Consider the following 20,846-nt stretch of genomic DNA (forward strand, 5'->3'; position numbering starts at 1 on the left):
CCTTCCCCCATGCCCTCCCTCTGTCCATCGGAGTGCAAAATCATGCACAGTGCATTCAAGACAAATGGAACAACACAACACATGAACAAGAAAAAACATGGAGCCACGTACATTCGCAATATATCAAAACACAAAACTGCATAATTAAAGAAAATTCTCAACAGCTGCCCTCAAGACAGGCTCTCATGAGCTGCGAAAGTTTCAGACTGTCGGCAGCTGTCTCTGTGTGAGCGCTGATATGCCGCGAGGAACATGCGTGCGTTGATATATCAATTGCACCTCCATGTCCAGACGCACAGTTCCTCAGCACTATCTACGCATGTCTGTACGAGCGACATCCTATAGCGCGTAACCCTCAGCGCTTGAAGACGACTAGCCTTTCAAAACTTTCGTATATGCCCACGAGACCTGTGCAAATGACAGCGCGAACACATGCGGTCGTTAGAAAACCCGGCACTTGTGCACGGGGTTTAGCGATGTCTCCGGCTGGCAACGGAAGGTCTGCGAGAACCTCCGAACGTGCCGCAGAGGTGCGGAGCAAGGATCGACGTCCGCATTGCGCTCGTTGGGAGGCGCGGCGCATTTCATGAGGCACCAGGAGAGGAAAAAGGTCTCCAGTGCCGAGTAACCGGCGAGGTCCTCGTGATACTGATGCTTCTTATCCGAGTTCTCCTGGAAGGCGTCCAGCAATGCTTCGATGGCGACCGCCTCCAGCATGACGTCGACCCGCGGCGCGATCGACATCGTCCGGGCGTCCTTGGCAAAGCATTCTCGAGACTCGTCCAGACGATCCTTGGTCGCCGTCTGCCTGCCGTAGTAGTCCAGGGCGATCTCGGCCGACGCGCGCGCCAGCAGCCCGCCCAGCGTGCCGTACTTGATCGCGACTGACGTCTCGACGTCGAACATCGGGGACGTCAGCGCGAAGGGCAGCAGCACGAAGTCCTGCGAGCTCTTCTTGACCGTGTACAGTTCGCTGTTCATGATGGCGTCGACCGTGTGCAGGACGTCGACGCTGGTCTCCGTCTGAGAGCGCAAACGCGACGCAATCCTCCAGTTGCGCACGAACGACGACGTCATGTCCGGATAGCCCAGGAACGGAGCGTGAAGATCGTGTTTTATCCGGTAGTCGAACGCTTCGAACAGGCCTTCTACGGAGGCCCACTCGGTCAGCAAGGTCGTGTCAGCGGAGAACGCCGGGTCGTCTTTGAAGCGCACCGTGAACGCTTTGCGCACGGAGAGCACCAGCTTGGCCACGTCCGAGCGCACGCCCCACTTCAGGACGTGGGCGCTGTAGGGCGCGAATATGGCGTCTCCCATCACACCGTAGGTGAATATGAGACAGATGTACGGCGAAGACGTCCAGCTCGCGAGGCGGGACCCACCTGCGGCGGTGGCAAGCAGCGCGTCGCGGCTGGTGAAAATGGAGGCATACTGCACGGCGCACCAGGAGACGTACAAGTGCATCATGTCGTCACCGTACACTTCCCAGAGCTCGCCGAACACGCTGACGAACGCCGCGTTGGTCGAGACGAAGCGGAGTGCCCCGGTGACGTTGTGTCTAGCCAGCGCAGTTGCCCACGCGTTCACGCCCGGATACATGTGGTTGGTTTTCAGCGTGGCCCAGTTTCGTAACGCAAGGGCGTCCCTCAGCCGCTTCTTCATAAGAAGCTCGGCATCCAGGATGTGGCTGTAGGTGACGTTCCCGCCGCCGCCGTAGTGCTGGACGAGAGCGTCGAAGTACCCCTTGCGCTCCACGTCGTTCGTAGTTCGCGAATCAATCAGCGGGATCACTCGCGTGAACCAGGCCGAAGGCTCGAGGATCACAGTCCTTGAATTCCCCGAGGAGCCCTTGACCTTGAAGTTAAGGATCGCGGGCCACCCCAGTTCGAAGTCGAGAAACAGGCTCGTCTCCAGAACGTCCGGCCGCGACGGAATCCAGGGCCACACGACGCCGGCCTCGGCGAGGTACGCCCTGACCAGCGCGAGCTCGTCGGCGGCCGACCCGGCGTCCGCCTTGACGAGCGACTCGTAGCAGGACCGGAAAAAGGCCGCCGTCTGCTCGCCCGCGTTCTGGTGCGTGTCCGGGATGGCGACACCTTCCACCGCCGCGACGGTGGCCTCGATCGCCGTGCGGAACACCGACTCCCGCAGTGAGACCGAGTGCTTGCTGCGCCATCCGTCGCACACGTAGCGGCCGAAGCTGTCGCACGGGTTCATGGAACCATTGACGGACGCGTCGAGCAGCTTGGCGAACGAATCGCACGGCGCCGTGGTGCACAGCTCAATGCTGAGTTTCGACTGGACGACGAAGAACACGATGACGACGGCAAAGGTGACGGAGAGGAACAGTGCGGCCAAGGTCCACAGGTCGCCCTTCTCGGACTGTTGCGCGGCGGCCGCGGCGGCGTGCTGAATCTCTACGGTCACGTCCTGTTTCGGCTGCAAGCACGCGCGGTCCTTTGTTAAGACTGGAAAAGTATATATATATATAAGGCTCGGCGAACTATTCTGTGCGTAAAGCTTAATTTATATATCGCGGTTACCGGTGTATGAGGCAAAATTCTTCTCTGCACTGCGTATTTTTGCAAGAATTTGTACATATCCTTCTCACATCCAAAGAAGTGTCAGGGGCATAACCTTTTTTGAAGTCGGTACTTCTTACCGACAGATATATGTAACCAAAGTGAAAAGCGCGTTGTTGCCTTTATATGTCAAGGCGCTCAACGTAGCCTTTTCATGCATGTGCAGAAGGTAACAGAGCGTGGTGGATTGGAACGTTGAAGCTTCATCCTCACTTTTCATGTCAACTCGCGCTGCTCAAAACGCATTCCACGGGTGTTTTTCCTCCCCTGGGAAAAGCACGATAGTCTATGTCAATATAGCGGCAATTTTTACTAATCACCACAGATAATCGACCTAAACCACTTCCATACGGTTTTACACGCATCCGACTCGATATCCGCTATAGGAACATTATACAAGATCGCTTCGGAGTTATCGTTGAAAAAGAAGTAAAGGTGTATCGCAGAGAAAACAGCCCGAGGAACGAGGTCTGATACGCGCACAACACGAACGCAGCACAGCGCTCGTGCCAGGAGCGTTTCCAGTCCTCGCTTCTCGCGCTGTGTCTGCTGGAGTCTGGAATACTCAGCGTCGCAGCTTTTGGCACGTCGAAAGTGACGTGCATTATAACGTGCAACAAGGGGCCGCGCGATCGTATAGTCGTGCGTGAGTCTCACCGAAGACTCTGCGAGCTTCGAGGGGTACCCGGCGCTCCTGAGGCGGCTCACCTGGATTGTGCTGATTTCATTTTTGTGATGGCGCGGTTTTCACAGTGCGTTAAAGAGGCAAGAGTGGACAATCGCCCTCTTCCCAACCTTTTAATGCGCCGATTGGTAGGGAAGGGCAGGCTTGTTGCCACTTGGTTCATAAGAGCAACGTATGTGATCAGAGAATGCACATACATCTAGGCCTAAAAACCTAATAAAACCACTGATCGGTAGCGCATGTGTCAGTATCAATGGCCCAGGGCCTTCAGAAAATGCCGCCATAACATTAAACACCGCATAATAAAAAAACATCTAAACATCTAACTGGAACAGTTATTCGAAAGTATCTTGAACGCCAACAGATTTCTCCGCAAAGTTAGGGAATTAATATCTCGAAACTGGTGTCATCCCGACAATTCCTTTCAAGTGGATCCATCTAGCAAGCTCTCCAGCTAGAATTTGTAAATCGCAATATGTGCCATAAGTTAAATAGTTAAACCTAATGAGTGCATTTTTAATAATTAGTCGGTCATGCATTTCTTTTTTTTTCTGCAAGTAATTAGCAGACGAGCTCAGGGACTAGAGCTGCGATATCTGAAACGGGTAGTCTATGAAAATTTTGAAAGTGTTTGCTGAAACATCAAGTGCAACAGAGTAAAGAACCATTATGCTCGCACATAGTGAAATTTCTAAAAGGGCTCCGGTATGGCGAAGTAATTGAACGGGATACAGCGAAGCTTCTGCAAAAGTATTGGGTAGATTTGAGGCAGTGGCAAAACAGAGCCCTACGACTTCCGAAGGGAATTCCGCACAGAGCTTCGCTGTCTTTGCTGTATCGGTTGCTAGGATTGGCGTACAGGCGCCCAAATCTTTAAATGGCGTACGCGAGCGGCGAATCTTCCGTGCGTCAGCGCAGTATGACGGGGCGAGCAAGGAAACAGTCTGAGGCTAAGCGCATGCGCACAAAGTGCGCTCAGCTGGGCCCATCGTCTGCTAGGCTGTTTCCAGCCTCACCCCGTCATACGGCGCTGACGCACGGAAAAGTCGCCGCTCGCGCACACCAGTTAAAGATTTGGGCGCCTGTACATCTTAGAGGATTTCTTTCAATAAGTGCCTCGTACCGCAGGCGTGCTTGGCGCGGCTTTAACACCGCATTGGGCGACAATCGTTCCGGTTTTCGACCGCGACTCTTCGGGTGCTGCGTCTTTTGTTGGACGAGACCCGACGGGCGGCCTGGTTGTTGACGTCACAGCGCCTTTCGGGACAGGGGCCCCTGGTCGGTGGACGGTCGCGTTTGCCTGCGGTTTTTATTATTATTATTATTATTATTATTATTATTATTATTATTATTATTATTATTATTATTATTATTATTATTATTATTATTATTATATTTGTCGCCTCAAAATTTATACCGCCAATAAAGCTTTAAAAAATTTAATTGTAGGGTTTTAGGTGCGAAAAGCACGATGTGATTGTGAGGCGCGCCCTAGTGGAGGACTCCGGAAATTCAGACCACCTGGGATTCTCTAACGTGCACCTAAATTTGAGTACACAGGTGTTTCCGAATTTCTCCCCCATCAACATGCGGCCGCCGTGGCCGGGTTTCGATCCCGCGACCGCGGGCTTAGCAGCCCAAAAGCACAGCCAATAAGTAATCACGGTGGGTGCCTCAAGTGCCTCCAACAACTATATTCGTGCCTTGCGAAACCTTGTTAAGAGGCAGCGTTGCCTGAAGGGTTTTGAATTATTAGTATACTTTCGAGCGATGTACGATAGACCCATTTTGCCAAGCTTTAGATCAATCAATAAATCAAACAATCAATTAACCCGTATTTATTTGACCAGATATATACATCGGTAAAAAAAGGGAGACGAAGGAAAAGGTGCAAATGCTGCAGCTTCACCGAGTGCCATCCACCCAATAGGAGCAACGACAGTGTGTAAACAATGTAAGAGATAAAACAAGTGAGAAGATTTAGGTAAAATGCACTGAAACATAAGAAACCAAACTGATATGTGTGCTTGGTAATGTTTGGCTCAGTCCTTGTAGCCCCTAATTAGGGCGTGGCAATGAAGTTTTCCAAGGGGGGGGGGGGGGTGGATGTGCTTATAGCAATGAAATTCAAAGCAATTAGTTTGTTCAAGTTGGGTGAGCAAGTGTCAAAAATGTGCCAAGCTTCCCGCGAAACGCCCTAATGTAGGATCCTGTCAACCTGTACGTGTACATGTCAGCTACCGCCACAGTTTTATGCTTAACAAAAAGTGTGTTCAATATATGGAATGTCTGTTATTGGCCTGGTCGCTCTTTTTTTTTATGTATGTAAGCAAATTCAAATTTGTTGATGTAGCGTCTCCCCATACTAAGACGCCGTACAAGTGGGTATGGAAGAGAGCTTTGTATATAAGTCGCCTTATGGTGACTCATGTCTAACAGGAGCTGATGACAGAATTGCGACATCGCTTTTTTTATTATTATTGCTTAGTTAGAGAGTTGTGTGCGTGGTGCATCAGTCTTCTTCAATTTCGTGATTTTCGACAGTTGTTATAGATACATTTATGACCTCAATAAAAAAATCTTACTCCCCCATGGTCGGTATACCTTCATTCTTTTTTTCATTTCAATGCTACAAACCGTATCGAATTCGGTGGAGCGGATGCCAGGAAAAATGATTTCTCCATTCTTATGTATTTAAATAGTACATATGAAGGACTCGACTTACGCAAAACTTTTGTATAAATAGCAAACCTTCCCAGTGCCATCTGCTACTCCTCAATACGGAAGCCGAACACAGGACGGAGCGAGCATGATCCAAGACTACAGAATTCCTTGTAGTTTAGTCACTTAAGTACTCCAACGCGCCACTGTTTAACTTTCTGTAGGTGTTTGTTTTAACCGCATCATATCGCCCTTATCAATGTACAATAACGTTCCAGATAGGGCAAAGTGAATGACCACGCAAAGAACATCTCCTCGAAGTGTACCTGGATGACGGGCTTGACTTCCTGCTGCGGTCTATCTTCAGCCCGCTTGACCCTTCGTGTCCCGGGTCGAGTAGAGTTAGACCTGTCCAGCGTCCGGTCCTGCGTCTGCTCGGAGTCAGTGTGCTCGGCCTTGTCGGCGGCCTTGTGGTGCGAGTCGCTGCGGGACTTCTTGCGTTTGCCGCCCCTCCGCGACTTGGACACCTCGGGGGTCTTGTCGTCTTTGCGCATCGTGAACGGCAAGATGGCCGTAGTGAGGCTTCTTCTGACCGGCGCATGCACTGAGGCGCGCGCTTGTGAAGAAGAAGAAGAAGAAGAAGAAGAAGAAGAAGAAGAAGAAGAAGAAGAAGAAGAAGAAGAAGAAGAAGAAGATGATGATGATGATGATGATGACGGTGGTGGGGACAACTATGATGATGGTGCAGCACATGCCTTTTGAAGCGAGCAGTCACACGAGTACATCGGTACAAAAACAGAGGGAAAAAAAAGGAAATGAAAAGCAACCGTTCTCCGCGCAGTGCCTATCGCACTGCCACCTCTGCTGATTTTGGTTTGTACCCGCGGCGCTTCGTGGTCTTCGTTCAGTTGGCGCTTCGTGGTCATGGACCGCTTCATGCGTCTTCGTCAACCGCAGTTTTCATCGCCAACTGCTCGCCATAGGATTGTCCACACACCCGGGCGTAGCCCGTGAATGGGGTGGTACTACACTGGTCTATACCATAATAACGATGCGTGGGTTCAAGAGCACAAACTGCCGCAGCCTCTTCCTTGTCCTTGTGCCCGTGCTGTTCCTGATGGTGACTGCTAGGGTCTCAACCGATGATGGGGATGACGAGCCCTGAGGGAAAAAGAGATAAGTTCCTTTAATGAAGAGAAAGGAGGAGAGACTGACCGGAATAACGTACGTCTACAGCCTGCAACTCCTCGTAAGGTTAAGGAGAGAGACAGCGAAAGGAATAGCGTTGCCTACAATTTTTTTTTAAACTTTATGGAGACAGGGAGAATTACACTGTAGTTTGCAGTGCCGTAGTTCATTGTACCTTCTCTACAAATGACCAATACAACACAACGTGTAATATTGACACCGTAAACTAGCCGACTAAACAAGGAAGCAACGCGTCCACAAAACGCTTTGACAAAAAAACATTTTGCCTATTGGCATTTATTTCGCATTATACCGCACATATACTAAAGACAAGCGTGTAAGGCTGTCTCAAGAAGAAAGTCACAAGTGACTGTATGACGAGTTTGGCGCGGTCAACCTGTTTCCGTGTGCCTAGTCTTCTCCTCCGTATAGGAATGCTGCGAAATATCGCGACTGATGCAACATCTCACCACCAGAAGGTTCGCCGAGACGCCCCTGCTATTCAAGAAATATTTCAGTCGCAATACCCTACTTCGTGCCATTTTCATGACTCTAAGAACACCGCAGCGCCCCATGTTTCTGTAGCTAGGTGTAATAGGAGGGAACTACGCACGTCCCCGTTTCCCACATGACGTCCGAGATTACCACTACGCGTGCCAATAGGATAATCCTATACTTCAGTGATATATTCCCATGCTTGCAAATGCAGCTGATGTGCATGCAGGTTATACGACTACACAGTGATGACCATGAGGAGGAGGGTGATAATCATGACGATAAGGATGATGGAGCCGCTGCTCCTTGACACATTCACTACGTGACGATGATGAGTAGTAGTAGCTATGGCCTTTGCACCGGGCAGGCATTTGGAAGTTTTCTATAGCATTCAAAACTATTTATAAAAAAACCGGGAACTTTACTCCTCCACTGTGCGTTCCCAGCCGACCGAAACTGCGCTCAGTATCGTCGCCCGCCAATACGAGCAACGCCGCAGCACCAGCTTGTCCATTTAGGAATAACTACACGAAACTTCCATTATCCGCAAGGCCTCCCAGATTTGCACCTCGTTTTGACGATATCGGAGACGGCGCATCCACGCTTTTCAATTTTACTCTATGCCCCGTAGTGGGTTGCTTCGTTCTGTTGAGGACCAACCAATCAACCGGGAGCGCGCGGCACGTTTCGCGAGAGACTGCTTGGCAAGGGCTCGTGAGCCGGGCCGATGGTTGCGTTCCAGAGCCCGTTCCGTTCCAAAAACTTTTATTTTCATCAGAGACGGAGACCCCCTACTCCCTGCCCCTGGCGCGCAGGCCTATAGGGACTGGGGTGTGGGTCTCCGCGACTAGATGCAGGCAAAGAGTTGTTGACTCTTCGCGGCCTCTGCCGCCAGATGGATGGCTCTCCTCTGCATGGCGGGGTCCGCGCTTTGCAGAAGGGTGTCCCAGGCTTCTCTACTATTTATTCCTTCCTTGACACCTGGGGAGTCTACGCATTGCCAGATTATATGGTCGAGGGTCCCCCTCTCTCCGCATCTCTTACATTTATCGCCTATATCTTCGTCTTTCAGTACGTGTGACGCCCTTACTGGATTACCAGAGCAGCTCGCCCACTTACGTCGTCGGACGTTGCATAAAGCCCCGATTGCGGCTTCGTCGGTTTTCCCACCCGCAGGCGAGATGGCAGACTTAAAGAAACCTTCCATCACGAAGGTACGCTTAGTTTTCGTTTCAAAGTGTGCTCACGTACCTTTGGTGTAAAGGTTATAAACAGGGTTAAGATGCCTTAGAAAGGCTGGCCAACGTTTCGATAGGGGGACCTATCTTCGTCAAAGCCGGCCTCGTCATCCTCGGCATTTTAGTTTTAAAGGGTTAGTGCAGTGACGTCACGTGCGATTGTTGTCGGTGGTGCCTGGTTGTAAAGGGAGAGACTTCCAAGAGAATGAGCGCTGTCGCCTGAGGTCTGTGAACGTGGTTCCTAGTTAGACGAGGGGACAAGACCGGGAGAGGGGGAAGGCGGGGAGAAAATAAATAAAAGGAGAAAGAAAGACACCTAGAGGGAAAAAATTAGCAAGAAAAAGAAGGGCATGGGGGAGTGTCGGGGAAGCGAGAAGTTAGGGAGCATTCAGTGCTGACGTTGGCGGCATTTTTTTTGCGGCTTTAGAAGAGTCGGTCAGGCGGTCAGTGCACGAGTAAAAAAAAAAGGCTCTTTTGGCTAGGAAAAGCAGCGGGCAAAATGTAAAAAAAAAACTTGCATCGATGTCATTTTTTTTTACATCACCTCTAATGAATGGGATGAAAGAAGGAACGCCAAAACTTGGAGCGTTCTTCAGGCGGTATAGCCAGTAATATTTCTCGCGCATTATATATATATATATATATATATATATATATATATATATATATATATATATATATATATATATATATATATTCTTCGCATTCACAGACACTCGAAAAGCAGGGAGGAAGTTCGGGCCCAGTCGAGAAACACACCTGCGCATGGGCACACTCACGGACATACAACAGCCCTCTTTGTAAACTCTCTTTGTAGCCTGGGTCTCGACTGATGCTCCTCGTTATTTAAATCGCCTCTTCATCGTCGGCTAGTGGGTACTTTAGGCATTCAATTAACGCTCTCTCAAACAACATCGAAAACCAACAAAAACGCCTATGATGCTCCTCTCCTTCTATATTGAGCACGGCACAGCCAAGACAGCCCAAAGCATCTTCCACGCTCCAAGAATGCCTTGCACGACAAACAAGTGCTGGGAAATTATTCAGACCCTGGCAATGAAGGAGGGCCTGGTGGGGCGCGGAGGAGTTGTGGCAAAACTCAAGTTGAATTTTTTATAAACCAAGAATAAACTAAGGAACACCGAACTTTGTTTTTCATTTCCTCAACAAAGGCTTTCGCTTTCTGCGCACTCTCGGGGAGAGCACGCAGAGCCGTAACTGCGAGGCAACGTTGCTTGTCGTTAGCTACCACATGAGCCTCCCACATCTACACCGATACGTGTCCACATCTACGGAAGTGTTCCACTGCACCTAAATATAAGTACACGTGCGTTTTCGCATTTCGCCCCCAATCGAAATACGGCCGTCGTGGCCGGGATTCGATCCCGCGACCTCGTGCATATCAGCGCAACACCATAGCCCATAAACCACCGCGTCAGGTCCGGTAGAACTGTAGTGAGCACGTTGGACTTGTGTAATTTTCGCACTTGTGGCTTATGACGTTCTTGTGGAGCTGATTGTTATGCTTTATCTTTCTGCACTTCGAAGACATTGTACATTTCTACACTCAAAACGTTTCTTCGCACTGGCGTAATCATCGCAACGTGTTGAATTTGTAACGCAATGTTTTTTATTCAAATATGATCAATTTGCAAAGCGAAAAGGTATGAAGTTTAGTCATATCCGCGCAACTATTATTCCCGTGCTGGAACGATGCCTTCTTTGTTATAGGTGCCTACTGCATCGCTCGCATGACACATCGGAGCGGGCGTCTCCGTATTTCATGCTAGTTTGTGGTATTCGCAGAGATTGCGCTAGCAGCCGACAGTACTTCCGGTGGCAGCGGAAGTGACGACTGCGTGGTCAGCGCGTGTTTGGCCTGTGGCTCGGCGAGAGCCGCAGGGCGCTGCCTCCGGGATCGCTACAGACAGCGCTTTAATCTCGGAGGCAGGAGCACGTGATTTAAGTTGGCAGCGCCTTCCGGAGCCAGCGCTCGTAACCGACAGTGGTGGATATGACAAAAAAGACCAGGTGCTGGAACCAGCTTGTGGGTATTAACTCTATGTTCTGGGTTAATGTGACAGGCACCTTTCAAAGAAGGCATTGGCTGGAATACACCACCACACTTGTAACTCCCGTAGAGATGGCAAGTGTTCCCCCCATCTTTTTGCAGGAAATTAGATTTGCTGAGAAAACACTTTGTTAACGCCGAGTTCGTAGTGCCACTAAGCTTCAACTGTATATGTCGAGTGCATTTCAAGTTACCCAAGCGGGCTCGAAGAAGTTTATATGACGTTCCCTTCACGTTATACAGTTAACACCTTCCCTGCAAAGGCTGGGCTGAGATAGTTATCTCAGCCTCGTTTAGTTTGCCCGGCGTACGAAAGTGAATCGGCCATATGCTTTCCCATTCGGAGCCCGCTGCTGCAAAGCGGTTTATTCTATCGTTACCTCACTTAGCGTGAGACTCGCTGTAGCGAGCAAAGTTTGACATTGACACTGCAGCCGCTGCGGAGGCAGTTGCCGAACCGCAAGTTGCTGCGGAGCCTGCAGCCCCAGTTGCCCCAGCGCCCGCTCTCGATGCACCGGCGCCAGCACCAGCAGCGCCTGCGCCTGCTGCACTTGCCTTCTAAGAGCCGGACTCTGCAGCTGGAACTGATGTTGAGGGAACGTCGTTAATCAGCATACGTGCAATAAAAACAGACGCTACGCTGAATGTAAATAAACGTGTACGTTGTGCCACGGCTACAGATCTTGCAGCTCCCTATTGCCACGGCTGTCGTACAGCGCCACCGGCGGTCACCGAACGAACGGCTTCTTCGCGGTGGGGGGAACATGCATGTAACTGGTTTCCAACATGGACACCACGCGCGTGAAGCACACAGGACTCTCCACTACGCCGGATGTGGAAGGCTTCGCTCCGCAATGCGCTGCACAAAGAGAGAAGTTGTCTTCAGGTGCCTTAAAATAATTGTTCCGAAGCAAGGGGGAACTGTAGCTTTTTTAGGGCACACGGGGCTATCGCAATCGCAAGTTGTTCTGAAGCTCAATATACAATGTGTACTTGGTAAACCCGCAGAATCTCACTTCTTAAAGCACAAATGCGCGTTCTTTTCAAGCCTTGCACTAACTACGAAGGCTAGCGACTTCGTGCATGTTCATTGTAAACATTTATCAGCTCTCTTTTGCGCGTTTCGCTTTGGTTGCGCGGTTTGTTCGCAATTCACTACGCGAACGAGTCTATACGAATATCCGTTCATTCAACCTGTGTATAGCACTCCCCCTCCCCCCATGCCCTCCCTCTGTCCATCGGAGTGAAAACTCATGCACAGTACATTCAAGGCAAAGGGAACAACGCACCACATGAAAACGAAAAAAAAACGGAGACGTGTACATTCGCAGTATATCAAAACACAAAACTGCACAATTAAAGAAAAATTGTCAACAGCTGTCCGCAAGACTGGCTCTCGTGAGCTTCGAAAGTTTCAGACTGTCCTCAGCTGTCTCTGTGTGAGCGCTGATATGCCGCGAGGAACATGCGTGCGTTGATATATCAATTGCACCTCCATGTCCAGACGCACAGTTCCTCAGCACTATCCACGCATGTCTGTACGAGCGACATCCTATAGCGCGTAACCCTCAGCGCTTGAAGACGACTAGCCTTTCAAAACTTTCGTATATGCCCACGAGACATGTGCAAATGACAGCGCGAACACATGCGGTCGTTAGAAAACCCGGCACTTGTGCACGGGATTTAGCGACGTCTCCGGCTTGCAACGGAAGGTCTCCGAGAACCTCCGAACGTGCCGCAAAGGTGCGGAGCAAGGATCCACGTCCGCGTTGCGTTCGTTGGGAGGCGCGGCGCACTTCATGAGGCACCAGGAGAGGAAAAAGGTCTCCAGTGCCGAGTAACCGGCGACGTCCTCGTGATCCTGATGCTTCTTATCGTAGTTCTCCTGGAAGGCGTCCAGCAAGGCTTCGATGGCGACCGCCTCCAGCATGACGTTCACCCGCGGCGCGATCGACATCGTCCGGACGTCCTTGTCAAAGCATTCTCGAGACTCGTCCAGACGATGCTTGGTCGCCGCCTGCCTGCCGTAGTAGTCCAGGGCGATCTCGGCCGATGCGCGCGCCAGCAGCGCGCCCAGCGTGCCGTACTTGATCGCGACTGACGTCTCGACGTCGTACATCGGGGACGTCAGCGCGAAGGGCAGCAGCACGAAGTCCTGCGAGTTCTTCTTGACCGTGTACAGTTCTCTGTTGAGGATGGCGTCGATCGTGCGCAGGACGTAGACGCTCGCCTCCGTCTGAAACCCCAACCGCGACACGCTCCTCCAGTTGCGCACAAACGACGACGTCATGTCCGGATAGCCCAGGAACGGAGAGTGAAGATCGTGCTTTATCCGGTAGTCGAACGCTTCGAACACGCCCTCTATGGAGGCCCACTCGTTGAGCAAGGTCGTGTCAGCGGAGAACGCAGGGTCGTCTTTGAAGCGCACCGTGAACGCTTTGCGCACGGAGAACATCAGCTTGGCCACGTCCGAGCGCACGCCCGACTTGAGGACGCGGGCGCTGTAAGGCGCGAATATGGCGTCTCCCACCACACCGTAGGTGAACGTGAAACAGAGGGACAGCGAAGACGTCCAGCTCGGAAGGCGGGACCCGCCTGCGGCGGTGGCAAGCAGCGTGTCTCGGCTGGTGAAAATCGAGGCATACTGCACGGCGCACCAGGAGACGTACAAGTGCATCCTGTCGTCACCGTACTCTTGCCAGAGCTCGCCGAACGTGCTGACGAACGCCGCGCTACTCGACAAGAAGCGGAGTGCCCCGGTGACGTTGTGTCTAGCCAGCGCAGTGGCCCACGCGCTAACGTCCGGATACATGTGGTTCGTTTCCAGCGTGGTCCAGTTTCGCAACGCCAGGGCGTCCCTCAGCGGCTTCTTCATAACAAGCTCGGCATCCTGGATGTCGCTGTAGGTGACGTTCCCGACGCCGCCGTAGTGCTGGACGAGAGCGTCGAAGTACCCCTTCCGCTGCACCTCGCTCGTGGTTCTCGAATCAATCAGGGGGATCAGTCGCGTGAACCAGGCCGAAGGCTCGAGGATCACGGCGCTTGAGTTCACCGAGGAGCCCCTGACCTTGATGTCAAGGATCGCGGGCCATCCCAGTTCGAAGGCGAGGAACAGGCTCGTCTCCAGCACGTCCGGCCGCGACGGAATCCAGGGCCACACGACGCCGGCCTCGGCGAGGTACGCCTTGACTAGCGCGACCTCGTCGGCAGCCGACCCGGCGTCCGCCTTGACGAGCGACTCGTAGCAGGACCGGAAAAAGGCCGCCGTCTGCTCGCCCGCGTTCTGGTGCGTGTCCGGGATGGCGACACCTTCCACCGCCGCGACAGTGGCCTCGATCGCCGTGCGGAACACCGACTCCCGCAGTGAGACCGAGTGCTTGCTGCGCCATCCGTCGCACACGTAGCGGCCGAAGCTGTCGCACGGGTTCATGGAACCATTGACGGACGCGTCGAGCAGCTTGGCGAACGAATCGCAGGGCGCCGTGGTGCACAGCTCAATGCTGAGGTTCGACTGGACGACGAAGAACACGATGACGACGGCAAAGGTGACGGAGAGGAACAGTGCGGCCAAGGTCCACAGGTCGCCCTTCTCGGACTGTTGCGCGGCGGCGGCGGCGGCGGCGGCGTGCTGAATCTCTACGGTCACGTCCTGGTTCGGCTGCAAGCACGCGCAGTCCTTTGTTAAGACTGGAGGAGTATATACTACAAGGCATACAGGTAGCTTAAGGTAACTATAAGGTAACTATAAAGTATAAAGCTTAACTTGTATATCGCGGTTACCGGTGTATGAGGCAAAATTATTTGCGGCACTGTGTATTTTTGCAAGAATTCGTACACATCCTCCTATGTCCCGAAGAAGTGTCAGGGACAGAACCTCTCTTAAACTCTGTACTTCTTACCGACAGATATATAACCAAAATGAAAAGCGCATTCTTTTGTTTCTGTACCAAGGTGCTCAACGGGGCCTTTTCTTGCACGCGCAGAAGGTAACCGAGCGTGGTGGATTGGCATGTTGAAGCTTCATCCTCAATTTTGATGTCAAGTCGCGCTGCTCAAAACGCATTCCACGGATGCTTTTCCTCACCTGACAGAAGCACGATAGTCTATATCAATATAGCGTCTATTTTCACTAATGACCACGGATATAATCGACCTAAGCCACTTCCATACGGTCTGACACGCATCCGACTCGATATGCGCTATAGGAACATTAAACAAAATCGCTTCGGAGTTAGCATTGAAAAAGGAGTAAAGGTGTATCGCAGAGAAAACAGCCCGAGAAACGAAGCCTGATACGCGCATAACACAAACACAGCACAGCGCTCGTTCCACGAGCGTTTCCAGTCCTCGCTTTTCGCTCTGTGCCTTCTAGAGGCTTCAATACTCAGTGTGGCAGCGTTTGGCAGGTTGAAGGTGACGCGCATTATAACGTGCAACAAGGGGCCGCGCGATCGTATAGTCGTGCGTGAGCCTCACCGAAGACTCGACGATATAACGTACTAGGGGGTAGGATGCCTTTTTTACTAGTGAGGCGGAGGGTTCCGTCGAAGTGTCAATCAGACCGCCGCCAGCAAAGCAGCCTGCGTCGGAGACCTGAAGCGAACGTGTGCGAATGACCCGCCGTCGTCGAAACGCGCAGCCAGAAGCTGACGTCGGAGCGCGCATGCACCACACATGCGGGAACACGTTGATTGCATGCAGGATGTTTTTAGCGCACACTTCCCAATTTTCTTTAAGGGAATCGCCTGTGGCAGATAGCAGAATTCTGGTCCATGAGCTCGTCTATGCTCGAAGAGGCGAAAATTGCTCGCACGACACATTCAATTGCACAGTCGACTAATTAACACTCAATCGCTCATTAGGAATTTAACTAAATGTCTTATGTCACATATTGACATTTAAACATGTTCTAGTGGGGCGAGGCTACCAGGCACATCCACTGGTAAAGAACTGTGTGAACGCCACCGTTTACAAGATGTGCGCCGTCAAACTTGCGGTGAAAATGCACTGTCGTTCCACTTTCTTCACAATGATATTGAAGCAGCCCACTTAAATCTGACACGCTCATGCATGCATTAAAAACTACATACACAGGCGCTGGACTGCAGCTACTGCTTTATTACTTAAATGCCCGCCTTCTGTAGTGCCGCTTGAGAAGTGCACACGCCCTGACGACTGTGAGGCGTGAAAACCCAGAGTAAAAATGACCACCCAAGAACTCCGTACAGATGGTTAACCAGCGCAGCTTAAACGTGCGGCCCCGGTGTTTTTTACTGGAATAATCCCTGCGGTTCATTAAACAACGGCTTGGTGTACGCAGCTGCTTGCACTCGGCTACACGAGCATGTTCTTGTGCCCGGAGTGCAGCATCGGCACGGCGTAGACGAGCTCGTTCACGGTTCTCCTCACGGCGTTGCTGATCGAAAGCTGCCTGCTCCTCAGGAGTACGTATGATGCGTAGCTTACCCATGTCGTAGCCGGAGAGAAACAGCTGTACGCGCGCTTGGCTGCGATTGAGAGCAACAACGTCACTACTGGCACAGCAAACAACGCGCATCTCTTTCATTATTTCTTTTCTCGCGCATGCGCATGAGGTTGCACCGGAAGAGTTTTAGGCGCTCAGCGACAGACGGATGGACGTACGGACGGGCGAATCGGCTAGCCATATACTGCTTCGCTGTAAAAACAAAAGCAAACATCACATATTTCGCATTCCCACTCTAGAAATAAAGTCCAAGATATCGGCGCGTTCTGTCAGAGAATGATACCGAGAGGCAACTGATACACACGTCTTTTCAATTGCCGATTTTTATTGCTTCAAGGATTTCCCTTGTTTTCTTTTTGTGCTTCCTGAACACAAGTTCCGCTTCTTTCAGGATTAGTTTGCAGGCAGAATACCTGCATTAAAGGCTGAATGACCCGAATCTTTGGCCGTGCAGTGATCATTGGGCTCAGACAGCCTCCTATTCAAGCACCTGTCCGTCTGCCCGATGTATACCTTGTTACACGACAGAGGGATCTTGTAAACCACACTCTCTGTACAAATGACGGAGGGCTATCGGTGTTTCATTGCGCAGGTACTCGTTTCCTTTTCCGAGCCCCAAAGGTCACCTTTTTGCACAGGGCCGACAATCGCAGAGGCGCCGAAAACACCAAATCTAGGCCGACCATTTGCCTTATCCTGTGCAGACTGTGGAAAATTGTGTGCAAATAACGTATGACCACCCTGTCTTGATAGTCCTTGTGACTGCGAGTGGTTCAGTTCGCCTTCTTTTACCTTCTTTAGTGAGCATTCAGCAACTGATATCAACAGCTTCGAGGGGTACCCGGAGCTCCTGAGGCGGCTCACCTGCTTTGTGCTGATTTCACTTTTGTGATGGCACGGTTTTTACAGAGCGTTAAGGAAGCAAGAGCGGACAATCGCCCTCTTCACAAGCTTTTAATGTGCCGATTGTTAGGGAAGGATAGGTTTGCTGCTCCTTGGTTTATAAGACCTACATATATGATCAGAGGATCCATGTACACCAACGTCTAAAAACCTGATAAAACCACTCATTGGTAGCTCATGTGTCAGTATCAATGGCGCAAGGCATCCAAAAAATGTCGTTATTATATTAGACAAAGCAGAACCAAAAAAACATCTTAATCTTAGCAAAAAATCTTAAATCTTAACGAAACGTCGCCTTATGCATTGGAGCACGAAAGTAACTTGAACGCCAACAGATTTCTCCACAAAGTTAGGGAATTAATATCTCGAAACTGGTGTCATCCTGAGAATACATTCCAAGTGGATCCTCTAAGAAACTCCCCTGCTATAATTTGCATAATGCAATATGTGCCATAAGTTAATTAGTTGAAAACATAATTAGTGATTTTTGTTAATTAATCAACCATGTATTTCAATTATATATTTATATTTTTTTTGCAAGCGATGTCCGCCTCATCGAGTAGACAAGTTCATGCACTAGAATTGTGCCATCTGCCACAGGTAATCTATAAAAATTTTGAAAGTATTTGCTGAAACACCCGGTGCAACCGAATACAGAAGTATTATACTCGGACATAGTGAAATATCTAAACGGGCTAGGGTAAGGCGAAGTAATTGAACGGGATACAGCGAAGCAGCTGCAGAAGTATTGGGTAGATTTGAGGCAGTGGCAAAACAGAGCCCTACGACTTCCGAAGGGAATTCCTCACAGAGCTTCGCTGTCTTTGATGTATCAGTTGCTAGGATTGGCGTACATCTTTGAGGATTTCTTTAAATAAGTGCCTCGTACCGCAGGCGTGCTTGGCGCGGCTCTAACACCGCCTTGGGTGACAATCGTTCCGGTTTTCGACCGCGACTCTTCGTGTGCTGCGGCTTTTGTTGGACGAGACCCGACGGGCGGCTTCGTTGTTGACGTCACAGCTGCTTCCGGGACTGGGGCCCCTGGTCGGTGGACGGTCGCGTTCGCCTGCGGTTATTATTATTATTATTATTATTATTATTATTATTATTATTATTATTATTATTATTATTATTATTATTATTATTATTATTATTATTATTATTATTATTATTATTATTATTATTATTATTATTATTATTATTATCAGTCACCACAAAATTTATACCTCCAATAAAGCTTTAAAAAATTTAATTATGGGGTTTTACGTGCAAATAGCTCGATCTGATTATGAGGCACGCTGTAGTGGAGGACTCCGGAAATTTAGACCACCTGGGATTCTTTAAAGCGCACCTTAATTTAGGTGCAAGGGTATTTTCGCATTTGTCCCCCATCGACATGCGGCCGCCTAGGCCGGGATTCGATCCCGCGACCGCGCGCTCAGCAGCCCAACAGCACAGCCACTAAGTAATCACGGTGCATGTCTCAAGTAAAACATATATAGAGTGGAAACAACTACATTCGTGCCTAGCGAAACCTTGTTAAGAGTCAGCGTTGATTAAAGGGTATTTAATTAGTGGTATACTTCCGAGCGATGTACGATAGGGCCATATTGCCAAGGTTTAGATCAATCAATAAATCAACAAATTAATTACCCGCATTCATAAGTCCAGATATATACTTAGGTAAAAAAGGGAGACGAAAGAAAGGTGCAAATGTTGCAGCTTGAACGAGTGCCATCCACCCAATAGGAGCAACGACAGTGTGTAAACAATGTAAGAGATAATACAAGTGGGAAGATTTAAGTAAAATGCACTGAAACATAACAAACCAAACTGATATGTGTGCTTGGTAACGTTCGGCTCAGTCCTTGTAGCCCCTAATTAGGGCGTGGTAATGAAGTTTTCCAGAAGGGGGGGGGGGGGGGGAGGGTGCCTATAACAATGAAAGTAAAAACAATGAATTTGTTCAAGGTCGGTGAGCAAGTGGCAAAAATGTGCCAAGCTTCCCGCGAAACGCCCTAATGTAGCATCGTGAGAACCTGTACGTGTACATGTCAGCTGCCGCAACAATCTTATGTTTAACAAAAAGAGTGTTCAATGTATGGAATGTCTGTTATTGCCCTGGTCGCTCTTTCTGATGTATGTAAGCAAATTCAAATTTGTTGATGTAGCGTCTCCGCATACTAAGACGCCGTACAAGGTATGGAAGAGAGTTTGGTACATAAGTCGCCTTATGGTCCCTCACATCTAATAGGTGCTGATAACAGAACTGCGATATTGCTTAGTTAGAGAGTTTGTGTGCTTGGTGTTTCAGCCTCCTTCAATTTCGCGATTTTCGACAGTTATTGTAAGTACACTGATAATAATAATATTTGGGGTTTTACGTGCCAAAACCACTTTCTGATTATGAGGCACGCCGTAGCGGAGGACTCCGGAAATTTTGACCACCTGGGGTTCTTTAACGTGCACCTAAATCTAAGCACACGGGTGTTTTCGCATTTCGCCCCCATCGAAATGCGGCCGCCGTGGCCGGGATTCCATCCCGCGACCTCGTGCTCAGCAGCCCAACACCATAGCCACTGAGCCACCACGGCGGGTAAGTACACTGATGACCTGAATAAAAAATCTTACTCCCCATGGTCGGTAGACCTTGATTTTTTTTTTCATTTAAGTGTGACAAACCATATCGAATTCGTTGGAGCGGATGCCGGGAAAAATTATTTTTCCATACTGATATATTTAAATTGCACATACGAAGGACTCGACTTACGCAAAACTTTAGTATATACTATAGCAAACCTTCCCAGTGCCACCTGAAACTCCTCAATACAGAAGCCGAACACAATATGGAGCGAGCATGATCCAAGTCTACAGAGTTCCTTGTAGTTTGGTCACTTAAATATTGAAGCGCGCCACTGTTTACTTTTCTTTTAGTGTTTGTTTTCACCGGATCATATCACTGTTATCAATAAACAATAACGTTCCAGATAGGGCAAAGTGAATGACCACGCAAAGAACAACTCCTCGAAGTGTACCTGTATGACGGGCTTGACTTCCTGCTGCGGTCGATCTTCGGCCCGCTTGACCTTTCGTGTCCCGGGTCGAGTAGGGCTAGACCTGTCCAGCGTCCTCTCCAGCGTCTGCTCGGTGTCAGTGTGCTCGGCCTCGTCGGCGGCCTTGTGGTGCGAGTCGCTGCGGGACTTCTTGCGTTTGCCGCTCCTCCGCGACTTGGACACCTCGGGGGTCTTGTCGTCTTTGTTCATCGTGAACAGCAAAATGGCCGAAGTGCAGGTAGCGGCAGCTGACCCGAGGCTTCATCTGAGCGGCGCATGCACTGAGGCGCGCGCTTGTGATGAAGAAGAAGAAGAAGATGATGATAATGATGGCGGTGGTGCCGACGACTATGATGATGGTGCAGCACATGCCTTTTGAAGCGAGCAGTCACACGAGTACATCGGTACGAAAACAAAGGAAAAAAAAAGGAATGAAGAGCAACCGTTCTCCGCGCAGTGCCTATCACACTGCCACCTCTGCTGAT

The 20,846-nt window shown here is 50.1% G+C and overlaps 3 protein-coding genes across 4 annotated transcripts; 1 reads left to right on the forward strand and 2 right to left on the reverse strand.

Annotated features, from left to right (window-relative positions):
* Positions 1 to 177: 177 nt before the first annotated feature.
* Positions 178 to 6,495, reverse strand: LOC135897472 (neprilysin-1-like). Of its 2 annotated transcripts, XM_065426095.2 has the most exons (3): positions 6,255 to 6,495; positions 4,391 to 4,567; positions 178 to 2,439 (listed from the first exon to the last, which is right to left on the reverse strand). In XM_065426095.2, exons 1-3 carry the CDS (start codon positions 6,480 to 6,482, stop codon positions 442 to 444), a joined length of 2,403 nt encoding a protein of 800 aa, XP_065282167.2. In that variant the 5' UTR covers positions 6,483 to 6,495; the 3' UTR covers positions 178 to 441. The 2 variants fall into 2 exon arrangements, with proteins under 2 accessions (XP_065282167.2, XP_065282169.2); XM_065426097.2 differs by lacking the exon at positions 4,391 to 4,567.
* On the forward strand, positions 6,496 to 11,528 carry LOC139055787 (transcriptional regulator Myc-2-like). The gene is made up of 3 exons (XM_070533333.1): positions 6,496 to 6,670; positions 8,788 to 8,825; positions 11,355 to 11,528. Exons 1-3 carry the CDS (start codon positions 6,496 to 6,498, stop codon positions 11,526 to 11,528), a joined length of 387 nt encoding a protein of 128 aa, XP_070389434.1.
* A 37-nt stretch (positions 11,529 to 11,565) lies between these two features.
* Positions 11,566 to 20,648, reverse strand: LOC135897453 (neprilysin-1-like). The gene is made up of 3 exons (XM_070534177.1): positions 20,344 to 20,648; positions 18,198 to 18,374; positions 11,566 to 14,578 (listed from the first exon to the last, which is right to left on the reverse strand). Exons 1-3 carry the CDS (start codon positions 20,569 to 20,571, stop codon positions 12,575 to 12,577), a joined length of 2,409 nt encoding a protein of 802 aa, XP_070390278.1. The 5' UTR covers positions 20,572 to 20,648; the 3' UTR covers positions 11,566 to 12,574.
* Between the last annotated feature and the right edge of the window lie 198 nt (positions 20,649 to 20,846).

The sequence above is a fragment of the Dermacentor albipictus genome, chromosome 2, assembly GCF_038994185.2.
Source record: "Dermacentor albipictus isolate Rhodes 1998 colony chromosome 2, USDA_Dalb.pri_finalv2, whole genome shotgun sequence".
Taxonomy (NCBI): domain Eukaryota; kingdom Metazoa; phylum Arthropoda; class Arachnida; order Ixodida; family Ixodidae; genus Dermacentor; species Dermacentor albipictus.

What these genes read in the sequence shown, in the direction of transcription:
- LOC135897472 (XM_065426095.2), bottom strand. Translation starts at nt 6,482, where the DNA reads ATGCGCAAAGACGACAAGACCCCCGAGGTGTCCAAGTCGCGGAGGGGC. An exon ending in AAGTCAAGCCCGTCATCCAG is followed by an intron (nt 4,568 to 6,254) that starts GTACACTTCGAG and finishes TAAAAACCGCAG; the next exon opens with GCAAACGCGACCGTCCACCG. An exon ending in CCGCGCCAAGCACGCCTGCG is followed by an intron (nt 2,440 to 4,390) that starts GTACGAGGCACT and finishes GCGTGCTTGCAG; the next exon opens with CCGAAACAGGACGTGACCGT.
- LOC139055787 (XM_070533333.1), top strand. Translation starts at nt 6,496, where the DNA reads ATGGCCGTAGTGAGGCTTCTTCTGACCGGCGCATGCACTGAGGCGCGC. An exon ending in TGGGGACAACTATGATGATG is followed by an intron (nt 6,671 to 8,787) that starts GTGCAGCACATG and finishes TCCCACCCGCAG; the next exon opens with GCGAGATGGCAGACTTAAAG. An exon ending in AGAAACCTTCCATCACGAAG is followed by an intron (nt 8,826 to 11,354) that starts GTACGCTTAGTT and finishes TTGACACTGCAG; the next exon opens with CCGCTGCGGAGGCAGTTGCC.
- LOC135897453 (XM_070534177.1), bottom strand. Translation starts at nt 20,571, where the DNA reads ATGAACAAAGACGACAAGACCCCCGAGGTGTCCAAGTCGCGGAGGAGC. An exon ending in AAGTCAAGCCCGTCATACAG is followed by an intron (nt 18,375 to 20,343) that starts GTACACTTCGAG and finishes TAATAACCGCAG; the next exon opens with GCGAACGCGACCGTCCACCG. An exon ending in CCGCGCCAAGCACGCCTGCG is followed by an intron (nt 14,579 to 18,197) that starts GTACGAGGCACT and finishes GCGTGCTTGCAG; the next exon opens with CCGAACCAGGACGTGACCGT.